General features: G+C 36.6%; 1 protein-coding gene across 2 annotated transcripts in view; it reads right to left on the bottom strand.

The window, feature by feature from the left end:
• ZBBX (zinc finger B-box domain containing) overlaps window positions 1–13,679 on the bottom strand; it is a 107,237-nt gene that overhangs the window by 78,932 nt on the left and 14,626 nt on the right. For both annotated transcript variants that reach the window (XM_041731940.1, XM_041731941.1), the window contains exons 5-6: window positions 13,557–13,666; window positions 6,485–6,580 (exon numbers count right to left, since the gene is read on the bottom strand). In XM_041731940.1, coding sequence (XP_041587874.1) covers window positions 6,485–6,580; window positions 13,557–13,666 — 206 coding nt within the window. The remainder of the gene's footprint in view (window positions 1–6,484; window positions 6,581–13,556; window positions 13,667–13,679) is intronic.

Here is a 13,679-nt window from a genome sequence, read left to right as displayed (position 1 = left end):
ACAACATTATTCATAATAGCCAAAAGGTGCAAACAACCAAATGTCCATCAAACAATGAATAAAAAATGTGGTATATCAATATATACAATGGAATGTTATTCAGCCCTAAAAATAAATGTAGTACTAATACATGCTACAACATGGATGAACCCTGAAAACTTTTTACATTTACTGAGTAAAAGAAGCCAGTCATAAAAGACTGCATAGTATATGACTCAATTTATATTAAATATAAGCTAATCTACAGAGACAGAAAGTAGATTAATGGTTGCCAGGAGGTTGGGGGAAGGATGGTACTAGGAGATGGGAGTAGTAGCAAAAGGGTATGGGGTTTCTTTTTGAAGTGATGGGGATGTTCTACAATTAAGTGTGCTGAGATTTACACATTGTCTGTGAACATACAAAAATCCACTGAATCTCATCAGTGAATTCATAGCATGTAAGTTTTATCTCAAGAAAGCTGTTTTTAAAATATTCTTGTCAATGATGCCTGCACGAGTGTTCTTCATTCATCTTTCGGGTATCCCACCATTTTGGTTTTTGAAACTGCAATGCCCACCAAGGAACCTGCATGGGTTAACTAAACTTTTGGCCTGTCATCTAACCAGTTTTGGCGTCGGTCTACTGAGAAGGAGGAGAAGCGGGATAGCAGTTTGCTAACAGGACCATCAGTTGTTCTTGGATGGGAGTCTTGCAGCAGTTCATGCACAAGTACAGCCAGAATAGATGAGGATCACACCTGCTTAGAAGTTCAATTTTCCACCAGAGTCAGTTCCCATCTACATGGCTTCCAGAGCCTCCCAGCAGAACTGACGGTACAAAGCTCACCACGCTCACGATCCTGTGGCTTACTCCACGTATGTATAGTTTTCCCATCCGGATGCAATTTGCCAATCAGGAGTCATGTTTACCATAAGTATGTTTTCTAGGAACATAGTTGACATTACTACCTTTATCTTTTTCCCCGGAAAAATTAAAGTTCAAATTCTCGGACTTAAAAGGCTTTTCCAAGCCCTTCACCAAGAGAACACATTAACATACCATAAATTCCTTTAATTATCCAATCTTTGGTTTTTGATATTCAGAGGATAATGAAGCTTTGCTACTTAAAATATAGTTTCAAATTATTTCAGGAGCCTGTTCATATCATTAGGGACTCATTCATGTGCCCCATTCATTCAAAAAGTCAATTTCTGTGAGCCAGGTACAATGTTAAGCACTGAGAATACACTGATGAACAAAATAGAAATAGTTCCTTTCCTCACAGGATTTTTGAAATTAATCAGAAGATATAAAAGAGTGAATAGTTGATAAGAATATAATTTTTAAAAACCCTTTGATAGAGGAAGTTCAAAGTGATAATCATAGAGAAGGGCTATAAATGCAAACATGCAGCATAAGGAATTTTGTTAATTACATTATTCATGTTTAAGAAATAGAGAAAAACATGGCATGACTCAGTTGTTTATACGTATTTTTTAAGTATTTTGTTTTTTCTTAAGTATAATATTAACTAATATTGATAAATAGCAAATTTATATAAGATATTTACATTACTTAGACTCTAAAATCATGAGACTTTATAATAAATCTTCTTCAACGGAACATTTACTCATCCTTACATATTTATCTTATTGCCGAGACTTTGGAGAATAAAGTGAGTGTGCTCACCTCTGTCCCCTTTCTGGGTTTTTTCTCCAACCACTTCCTGTCCAGAGAAGGATACACTGCAATCTAGATATCCATTAAGAAGTTTTACTGGGTAGGCCCTGCCCTGGCAAAGGGGAATATCTGCCATTTGGGGTAAGGGTAAAAAAAAAAAAAAAAAAAAAAGTTCAATTCGAGGAAGAATTGGGAAGCTGATAATGGCAATCAGTAGCTCTAATTGTAGCAATAATAAAATTGATATTTTGATTTCTATGTTTTCACTCTAATATCTATTTCTCACTTGGTTCAAAATCTGAAAAAATGAAGACAGAGATGTTCAACACTAACCTTTAAAAATTGCAGCGCACTCTAAAATTAGGCCAAAAATTATCTATAATTCCACCCTGAATTAGATATTGTCATGGGTCAGGTTCCCAGGAAACAAATTCTGAGATTTGCCTGCCTGACTTCTAGTGGAAAGTGCTCTGAAAAGAACAAGCGTGACTGGAAAAAAAGAGGCAAATTTGAGCAAAGAGGAAAGCTGAATTTGATGCAGTTGCCAATTCCAAGGGAGAAGCTGTGATGGCCCATCAGTTGTTCTCAACTGAGGCAAGGGTCTCATGGGAATTGGTACCCTCACATAGACCAGATATTAGACCAGAAAATGGGCCACCTCCAAGAATGGAGTGAAAGCTTGGAAGTGGCACTTCTCTTTGGGCAAGAGTGATTTCCCAGGTGAGACCCAAATATGATCTATCTGCAGGTAACACTCCAGGCAGCTAGGGAAGCATCTCAGCCCTGAAGAGGAGGATCTCAGTGGCATACCACGGCATCTATAATACGTGTACGTACAGCATTTAAAACAGGTCCAGTAAGATCATCCAAGTAACAATGAGATTGTCCAAATGACTGGCTATGACCTAAAAGTACTGCGTTACTCTGAAAATTAACAGAATAATGATAATGTGAGCCAAAGAGCTGATATTGGTCATTGTCAAATCAAAGGAAAAAACTACCATGAAGTCAGCAAGCATGAATAGTATTCTGATGATAACTGAAAATCTGCCTGGTGATTATTTTCCTATAAGTATGTTCAAGCAAACATATATCCCTATTTATATCTATATAGACATACCTTTCTTTGGAAATTAAAAAAAAGTAAGAAGGCTGCATATAAATGCTTTATACTAGAAAACATAGAAATTCTACCTCAATTATCTCTTTTCTCATTAATAACCACTCCCCTTCCCAAGATCTCTCCTTGCCAGTTAAGAAAAATCTCCATTCCAATTAAGAAAATACACATACCAGAATCTATTAACGATTTGCCTAATCCAAGCTCCCTTTGTGCATGTCATATTTCATGATGGAATACCTTTTGTTTGCTTCCCGCCCCCCCATCTTCTATTATCTCTGATTAACCTTGTCTCTTGTGTCTGATCGCATATTGTTAAAAGGAAATAGAAATGCCTGATAGATTAAGACCTTATCTTTCATCAATGTGAGGCTTACCCACTGGAAAAAAAAAATAAATCTTTTGTTTCAATCCTTAAAGTGTTGCAAATTATCCTAAATATAGAAATAGGATTTTCATCCTTAGTAATTCCTCTCATGCATTTACACTTTATTTTGCAGGTAATTAACTACTTAACAGAGATTGCAGAGATAAAAATTAAAAAAAAAAAAACGGTTGTTGGAATCACTGCCAAGTATAAATCAATCATAAATCAAAAGAAAGGCCCTTTGAAATTATAATGTCAGTCAACATGGAAATGGTAATAGTTTGCCTTCATTTTTTTCAAGGATTTATCTCTTAAGTAAAACAAGATATGCAGTACAAAATGGTCCCGGTTGACTGTGAACTTTCTAAAGACTCACTGGGCTGTAGGATGGGGGCTGAAACAGTTTACAGCAATCAAATTTGGCTGTGCTTTAAAATAACCAGAAATGTCAGCATAGGTTAAAGAATATAAAGTTGAGCAGCCATTAGCCTAGAATGCTTGCTTTTTATATAGTAATGCCTAAAAATCAGTTATCAAATGTCTGCTCTACCTTCTCAAATTTAGGGAGTATTCAGCAGTCAACAACAACAACAACAACAACAAATCTCATGGCTTTGACAGTTGCCAAGATAGTGGAAAGTTAAAAATACTATATGACTGGTTAATGAGGGCTAAACAGAGGGAGATACCATTCCCTGCTGACCAGCAGTCCTCAGGCCAGACAACAACAGTATCAAGAACATTTAGTCATAGGAAAGACCAGGAAGAATGATAGAAACAAGGAAAAAAAATGACTGCAAAAAAAAAAAAAATTAAAGCACTAAACAGAGACTAGAAATAGGATGAAAATGGCAGATAGCTAATGGGACAATTGATTAAAGTCAAGAAGTGATGGCACAGAATGGGTAAGACCATGATAAAGAAAAATGGGGGTGCCTGGGTCTGACTCTGGTTTGGGTTTAGGTCATGACCTCACAGTAGTGGAATCAAGACCCCATTCCCCCCACCACCACCCCAGGCTCAGTGGGGAACTGGTTCCAGATTCTCTCTCCCTCTTCATCCTGCTCATGTGCTGTCTTGTGTGCACACACGCTCTCTAATAAATAAATAAAATCTTTAAAATAAAAGAAGAAAAATGAAACCAGAAGAGCAAATTTCTTAGGAGGAAGGTGTAGCCCCACCATCAGTTAGTCTAGGCATCTTACTGTTGTAACAGCTACTGGTCTGAATAATGAGAAGGAGCCACCAAAATACAGTGGGACTGTATTCATTGTATTCTTTAGTAAGATGGGAGGGAGTATGTTATACATTTTGTAAGTTTCCTTAAAAAAAAAAATTTTTTAATTAAAATTTTTGTTCAATGAATAAATGGTCAAATTTACCTGAGTTATCTGGAAAAAAATCTTCAAAGTACTTCACTATGCAGCACTCTGGATAAGTGAAATGATGTTATATAAAAGGAGTAATAATCCATGTTCAGCTCCCAATAGGGGCAAGCTCCCCATACGTTTTTCTAAAGTTAGCCTCCTAATTTGATTTCCCCACTAGGCAATGGATTTCCCAGGACTGTCCTCAAAATAGCATCAAGTAGTGACTTTTGCCTTCACAGACTGGAGGGCAACACAGTGGAATAACATGAATATGGAAAATACACAGTTCTCTATCGGTATTTAACTTTAAAATCCATACATAAAGGAACCCCTGTGCTTAAGGAGATCTCTCAAGGATTCACTGTCACTTGTCATGCTCTTTGATTCATACACCTATCGTAAAATTCACTTCTGTTAACCTCTAGAGATGAATATGTCTTCCACAACTTGAGATTCACTAGGAACTTAAATATCATTTTACTATTTCTGGCTTACCACCTTTCCTCCCCTGCAATCAAAACTAGAAAATGTGATGCTATGATACGAAGTATATAATCAGTTAGTATTCATTCTCTCTTCCTCATCAATTCTACCCTTAGGATTATGTAAAAAGCCCATCTACAAAGATGACATTCTTCTTTTCAAGATGCAGAAGACACTGAGTTTAATGACATTAATACGGAATAGAAATTGCTCAGTTTAGAAAGCATACGCTATGTTGTGTTGCTTTTAGAAAGCATGATTTGACCCGTACCATATCTTTCTCTGGATTAACAATAAGCCATATCACAGCAAAGTTTGCCTTTTGAAATTGATTGATTTGTGTGTGTGTGTGTGTGTGTGTGTGTGTGTGTGTTTGTGATGTATATGAGATAGAGAGAGAGAGAGAGAGACGAAGGAGAGCAAAAGATATAGGGAGAGAGGAGAAAAACAGACATCAAGAAATCTTAAGTGGCTATTCTAAACACTGAGCAGCCACTCAAAAATAACTGACTTTGGTAAATGTTGATTGGAGTAAGGTCTATTTTATGTTTTGTGGTTATTATGACTTGGATCATCAGCCTCCTTGAGACGTACCAATATTTATGTTGAGGTAACAGGTACAAATTGAATCTTTCTAAATACAGATCTGATTGGTCTCCTTTCTTTTGCTTACAAGATATTAGAATCTTTAACCCTTTACACAAGATCCTTGGTTCTCACTTTTACCCTCAGGTCCTTAAGAGCAGAATCCTAGTGTTACTCATCTGCGTAAGGTACTGGCTAGCACAGACCCTGCTCTCTAAAAGGTATTCGATAAATATTTGTTGAATAAATTATTATACAATGAATGAAATCTTTGAGAAATCAGTGCACTGTTAAATGTAACTTGGTATAATATGTCATATCTAAATTTAGCCATATTTATTAAGTATTAGAATTTTTAAACCATCTGACAGGGTTTGAGTTTAAGCATTTCACAAAACAATGACTATATGAGGAAAACTAAAAGCTTCTACTATGTAGGAGGAAAAGTAGAAACCTGAGAGATAAGCTTATTTAAATGATAATGGGTGAGGACAAATAAAAGACTAATTAAAAAAAAAGACATGAAAAGAAAACATTGGAGATTCCTATTTCAAAACTATACAGAAATAATACTTAAAACAAACCATGCGTTCATTTGAAACCACAATAGATAAAAATACTGTCTAATTTTTAAATGTCAAGTTCACCGATAAAGTGCACGATCTGAAAACTCTAATCAAGCTAATGTTTCAGGAACTATATTAAAACACAGTTTAAATAGCAGATTAGCACTCAGTAAAATAATTTTAAGATATATGTAAAGACTGTACATAATAGAACTTTAGAAATTAATATAAATCATCCTAAACTCTAGATAATTAAACATGTTTTAAAATGTCTTTGTGTTGAAACATTTTATAAATACACTTACAAGTAAAGCATTTTAAAAAGTCATACCTGCAAAAGAGTTGTTCTATGGAGCTTCAGTGCCCCCTTCTGGTGAATTTTAGCAAAGCAACCTGAACAATAATCTTCTCCACATTCAAGGCATACCTTAAAAGACATTAAAATATCATACAATCTTATAATATGACTTTGCAAAAACATTTGCATAAAGTAGTCATCTTTATTTCTACAATTACATGTCCATATTCATCAGAATTGGTAGCCCAAGGAAACTGGAGCCATTTGACCCGATTACGATGTAACTGAGAAAAACCAGCTTGTAAACTCTAATTACTTTCATATCAAAATAAATAGTTGCAAGTGGATTTTAGATATATGTGTTAGATGCATATATGTTGCTACAATCCCAAAAGGATCATAAAAAAACTGCAACCTCAAACCAAACTTCTTGACCTGATAAACTAAGCATCATTATCTCTGAAGTCAAGACTACTTCATGTTTATGAGTTCTTTAATCTTTCTCTATTGATTTACATGGCACAATGCATATACTGTTTGTCTCCAAAAATCCCCACACACTTCTCTCAATGGCACTAATTCACTGGTGATTTTCAAGATATGGTTTGAAAAGTATTCTTAGAAGATTCCTCAAAGTAAAGAAAGTATAAGAAAAAGAACTGGATGGAACCACATCAACATGTCAGCAATGTTTATGACTCACGAAATAATTATGGACAAGTCTGTATTTATCTTTCAAATTCTGTATGGTGTAAAAATGTAAATTTTTAAAGATTTTATTTATTTATTCATGAGAGGCCCACAGAGAGAGGCAGAGTGAGAAGCAGGCTCCATGCAGGAAGCCCGATGTGGGCCTCCATCCCAGCACCCCTGGCATCATGACCTGAGCCAAAGGTAGATGCTGAACCGCTGAGCCACCCAGACATTGCATAGTTTTTTAAATTTTTGGATAAATTGATGTGATATAACTGTACCTACGATGGCACTGAGCAAGACTGAAAGCAAAGAGGAAAAAAATAGAATTTTTACTGCAAGTGAAATTACTACGTCCAGTTGTACAGCCACTTCAACACCCTTTACAACATGAGAAAAACCAGTCCAAAAGGCTAAGACCTCTAATTTTCTTGATTTTGGCCTAGGTTAATAAGGTCAGCAGCACAAATAAGAAAGCGTGAGGGTCTGGAGAGATGACATCAGAAAGTCTATGTCACAGAACCCACATTCCCTTTGATCCTTTTTCACTTCCTCTCCCTCCACTTAGCATGCCCACCACCCTTCTTCCCCTCCTCCCTCTCTCCTACTATCAAGGGATCATAAGGAGAAAGCAGCTGGGGAAGACTGGGGAGAGGCTGAGTGAACTGTGCAATGCACAGTGATGCCTCCCAAACTGGACTGTGCTTATGAATCACCTGGGATTTTGTAACAGCGAAGACTGATTCGGGACATCTGGAATGGAACCTGAGATCCTGCATTCTAACAAGCTCCCAGGGAACGTCCACGCAGCTGCTGGTATGCAGACCACACAGCAAGTAACAGGCACTGGAATGTACAGGATGTAGAAAGGTAGACTAAACTCTTATTAAAAACCCAATGGGAGTCCATTAATTTTTAAAAATTGTATTACAAGTCTCCATGTGATGACAGATACCTATTATAATGTGGCCAGGTTTATTAAATATAAAATTATTAGGACAATGCTTACAACCACCACCAAAGGTAAAAAGAATAAGACATTTTATGTAACTAATGAAACTAAAAAGGAAGGCTAGGATCACATAACAATAACAATATCCATAATATTTACCAAACACTTACTGTGCTAAGGGCTTCATATATTTTATCACTGAAGCTCACAACAACCCTATAAGATTAACACGATCATTGTATCTCCATTGTGAAGAGGAGGTAACAAAGGAACATAATGATTGGGAATGTGCCCAGTCACACAGCTAATGGAGCCAGGATTTTAATCCCACAGTCTGGCTCAAAGCTCAAGCTCTTGCCCATGGCCCAAATTACTAAAAATCACATTGACCATTAATTGCAGCACTAATCATTTATTGACAAACCTTGATAAAATTTGCAATAAAACAAAACCCAGTTGGTCAAATGACCGCATGGTAGGTATCTATCAAAATCCAAATGTACTTTTTTCAAATGTGATGAGCTATACAGAACCGGATTTTTATTCAAGAAAAATAAACACTATCCCTAATATGGGAACTAGTCCTACCCTTTCAACTCATGTTTCAAGAACAACAGTCTCTTACAGAAACGATGGTTAAAACACTATCTAGATTCCTTAATATTAGGTGCAAAATCAAATATAAAGCTATAATTTCACATACATGAATGGCGGCACTATTGCATTAATGAATATTTCAAAATGTATTCTGTGTAATTTTTAGTTAACCTATCTGCTAATGTTTTAATAAGTTTCTCATAAATAGTTGGCACTGTCTTTATGATGTAATATAGAAGACTGAAAATCAGTTTGAACATAGAATTCTAAGCCAAGTATTTGTTAACAACAGATTTTTAATGAAAGTAGCCAAACGGATGTTGTAGACTGGAAGATCAAAGCTGGAATTGCAGAGTAAGCTTATATATTTTGTTATACAAGCATATTTGGATTTAAAGTGGGTTAAAATGACCGCCAACTGGAAAATCTTTTTAGGCAGTTTGAATAACTGGCAGAAAAGTACTAAAAATGTAGATAAGGACTCCATTCCACCACAAATGCTTCTTTCAATGATGGAATACCCAAGTGCAGTTTTAGCAGATATCTTTTTAATTTGATCAAGCCTAGATCAGTTGTGCTAAGCCTTCAGAATCCCTTTGAGCTTAATTAAATTATCCATATTTGCCAAATTAATATGTAATTTTTAACTATCCATTTCAGTTTTGCCATGTACAAATAGCCTAAAGCTACTGGAATTTCTTTTAAAAATAAGAAATTTGGAAGTTTGGGGTCTTGTTTTTACCATCAATGTATGTGAATGTGTCAGGAGACATGAAAACCTGCCAAAACAAAACACACACAAGTCACTGTCTCCTATCAATGTGCCAGGTACAATGCTAACTGCTTCATATGCATTAACCTTTATTCTCAATAACTCTGAGGTATAGACTACCGTGGTCTATATTATCCCACTGTTACAAATGAGAAAACAGAAATACAGAGGAAATTAAGCCATTTGCTAAAGGTCACATAGCTAATAAAAGGTAAAGTTAAGATTCAAACCACCAAATTGCAAGCTCTTAACCCCTATTTCCCATATACGACTCATCCTGATGAAGACCCGACCATAAGATATAGATGGTTTACTCTCACTACACAACCAGCCTTACTATGTAGAATGATGGACGCTAAGAATACAAGATAACCTTAAGGTTTATCAGTACCATGGTCTACTTCATTAGATGTGCCTAACTTGAATTTTTAAATAACTTATTGTGGTGTTTGACAAGTATCATTTCATTTCAAATCAAACAACACATTTTCCTAAAATCTTAGCAAAATCGTTTAAGAATGTGTAGGCTCTAAAAGCTGGTTTCTATTTATAACAGTTTTCCAAGCAAATCAGCCTTTTAATCACTGCGCCCATCATCACTCTTGTTTGCTTTCCAGCCATGTCTCATTTATCTTGTCTAGGATGTCCCTCTTCTTGCTTTTCCTTCTCTTTGGAAAAACAGATTCTTTATTTCCAACTCAAATTTTATTTATCTACGTATGTCACATTGTTCAAATTTCCTGGCCTTTAAAAAGCGTTCAACATAGAACAGCATTCACAAGAAACATTGACAGCTCTGACATAAATACTTTATTCCGATCATTAATAATGGACCCCAACAATTTGATTCAGCCAGTAAGCCCCTTTTAGTTTTCATACTTCCAACTTCAGGATTATTAACATTGTTTATATTTTCAAACTTTTCTGGGTAGGTATAACTTGTGAAAATGTCTTACTTTTTGTCCGTCATTGTATCAAATAAAATAGGAAAACAGCATAATGTAACGGTAAGAGCATTGTACCAAGAGCCCGGGTTTTACATTTAATATTGCAATTAATTAGCTCTTTATTAGACTTACAGCATTCTAACTCTCTTAGACCAGCTAAAACTGCCATGAAATGAGAATAGTAACGTAGTCTCAAATCAGAAATGATTATGGCCAAATTCTCTGAAACTAAAACAACTATCAGTTATAATAATCCACAAATATCAGCTATACCCATTAAATTCTTTGGGAGAAAAATGGCTCCTTAAGTCTGTGTAATATTTTAAATTACATAAGATATTAGAGTACTTTAAATACTAACTAAAAGGAAGATGTATCAGAAGTATTACAGAAAAAAATTGATTCATTCAGCAAATAGTTATTGAGTGCCTACTGAATTGCAGGCATAATTCTAGGTGGTGGGTATTCAACAGTGAACAAAACTAAATCCCTACATGCCTGAAGTTGACATCGGTAGGTGGAAAATAAACACATAAATTTATATTAAGGGGTAATAAATGCAATGAGGTTACATGGAACAGCTCCAAAATACTCAGGGCAACTCAGCTGTTGCTTTTACAAAGGGTTGCCATGGCAGGGAACATTTGAATTAATCCTTATTATGAGGAGAATGTAGGGGGAGGAAAATATGTTGGAAGATATACTAAAGGTTCGATTTGAACACGTTAAGTTAGTGATTACTATTAGACATCCAAGTAGAGGTGTTGAATAGGCAGTCTGAGTTTGAAAGTTCGGGAGAAAGAGATGAGTTCGAGATGTAAATTTAGGAACCATCCATGTAAATTTAGGAACCATAAAGAAGATGGTCTTTAAAGCCAAGAGAATGGTAAAATTACCTATAAAGAGTAAGTAGGGGCCCCTGGGTGGCTCAGTCAGTTAAGCACCTGCCTTGGGCTCAGGTCATAATCCCAGGGTCCTGGGATCAAGCCCTGTATCAGACCCCCTGCTCAGTGGGGAGCCTGCTTCTCTCTCACACTCTGACCCTCCTCCCTGCTTGTGTGCTCTCTCTGTCTCAAAAAAATAATAAATCAAAAAAAAAAAAAGAGTAAGTAGATAGACTAGGGAAGAGAGCTGAGGAGTAAGCCCTGTGGCACTCCAATATTCAGGGACCTAGAATACAGAAAGTAACAAAGACTGAGAAGGAACAGTTAGCAAAGTAAAATGAAACCAAGAGAAAATCATGTCCTGGAGGAAGCCAAGTGAAGAATCACAAAAGAGGAGAGAGGAATCCTTACTGATAGATTAAGATAAGAACTGAAAATTAGCCACTGTCTTTAGGAATATGGATGTCACTGGTGATCTTTATAGGAGCAGTTGCTGGTCATAGACCCAATCCTGAGTGGAGAGGGTTCCATGAGAATTTAGCAATTCTACTTTTAAGCATATACCCAAAAGAATTGAAAGTTAACCCCTGGACAGGTATTTATACCGATCTATGTTCATTGTAGCATTACTCACAATACTCAAAAGGTGGAAACAGGTGTCCCGAGTGTCCACTGAGGGGATGAATGGATAAACAAAATGGGGGATATACATACAATGGAATATTATTCGTCCTGAAAAAGGAAAGAAATTCTGACACATGCTACCATATGGATGAACCCTGAAGACATTAAGTCAAATAAGTGAGGCACGAAAGCACAAATACTATAACCTTCCGCTTATATGAGGCACCCAGAATAGTCACATTCACAGAAACAGAAAGTAGAATAAGAAAGTAGAATGATGATTGCCAGGGGCTGACAGGAGGGGCATATGGGAGTTACTGTTCAATTAGTACAGAGTTTCAGTTCCTTAAGATGAAAAGAATTTTGTGGATGGACGGTGGTGATGGAATCACAATAATGTGAATGTATTTCACACCACTGAACTGTACTCTTAAAATGGCTAGAATGGTAATTTTTAAATTACGGTATATTTTGCCATAATTTTTTTTAAGTTCATGAAATCAGCAATAATGAGAAGTTAGAGAACTGTCAGGACCCATTTTCAGGGGTCCTTTTTTCAATTTCATTTCATAACTTTTAAGGAGAAAAAAAATAAATATCATTGGAGAAAAAAAAAAAAGACCTACAGAGAAAGAAATATCCACACAGCCTTAAATGTAATAAAAAACTGGGAACAACCCAACTGTCATTCAATATGTCAACGAATAAACAGATCTTGGTATATTATATAATCGAGTGCTACTCAGTAATTCAAGTGAACAATCTACTAAGAAATGTAATAACACGGGTGAAATCTCCATGTGGAGCAAAAGAAGCCCTTACACAGAAAACTATGAGCCCTATTTATTCCATTTACATGAAGTTCAAGAATAGGTGCCACTAAATGGGTGGTGCTTAAAATCAGAACAGTAGTTGGCTTTGTGGTGGGAATTAACTGGAAAAGGCACGAGGGAACCTTCAGGGGTATTCATCATACTGATGGGGGGTGGGGCATGTACATATTACATTTGTCAAAAGGCATCTAATTGCACATTTAAGATCTTTCTATTTCACAGTAAGTATGTTACACCTCAGTGAGAGAGAGAGAGAGAGAGAGAGAGATTCCTGGGTGGCTCAGCGGTTGGGCATCTGCCTTGGCTCAGGGTGTAGTCCCCGGGTCCTGGGATTGAGTCCTACATGGGGCTCCCTGCATGGAGCCTGCTTCTCCTTCTGCCTATGTCTCTCCCTCTCTCTCTGTCTCTCATGAAAAGATAATTTTTAAAAAAAAAAAGAGAAAGAACAGGAAGAGAGAATATGATGAGAGCAGGTATAGGCAACTCTTTAGAAGTTTTCCTAACAAGGATGCAGAGGGGGATGTGGTGGTCATAGAACTTAGGTTGTAGTTTTGGCTTGGAAAGAACTGCGGCATGTTGGTGTGCGGAGAGGCAGGATCCAAGAGAGAACAAGAGTTAGGTGATATCCTTAAACGGCAATGAGAGGGCGAGATGCCCTGCACTGAATGGGGGCAGCAGGCACACTTCACCTTTAGCAACAGCGGAGAAGGAAAAGAACCTGGCTACTGGAGCAGGTCAAGTTGGGAGAGGTGAATGAGGCCATGGGAAAGTTCTGTTCTAGTACCTCATTACAGTGCACCTACCAGCAGAGCACTTTTGTTCTCACACTGTCCACACAGCTTCCCTTTCATCTTGGGCTTCTCACTTTCAGAAGGATTGGCCATCTTATAATTAAGTGGTTGTTTCACTGGCTCTGGAAGAAAAAA

This window comes from Vulpes lagopus, chromosome 17 (genome assembly GCF_018345385.1).
Source record: "Vulpes lagopus strain Blue_001 chromosome 17, ASM1834538v1, whole genome shotgun sequence".
NCBI classification, from domain to species: Eukaryota; Metazoa; Chordata; class Mammalia; order Carnivora; family Canidae; genus Vulpes; species Vulpes lagopus.
This window is presented reverse-complemented; position numbering and strand designations above follow the sequence as displayed.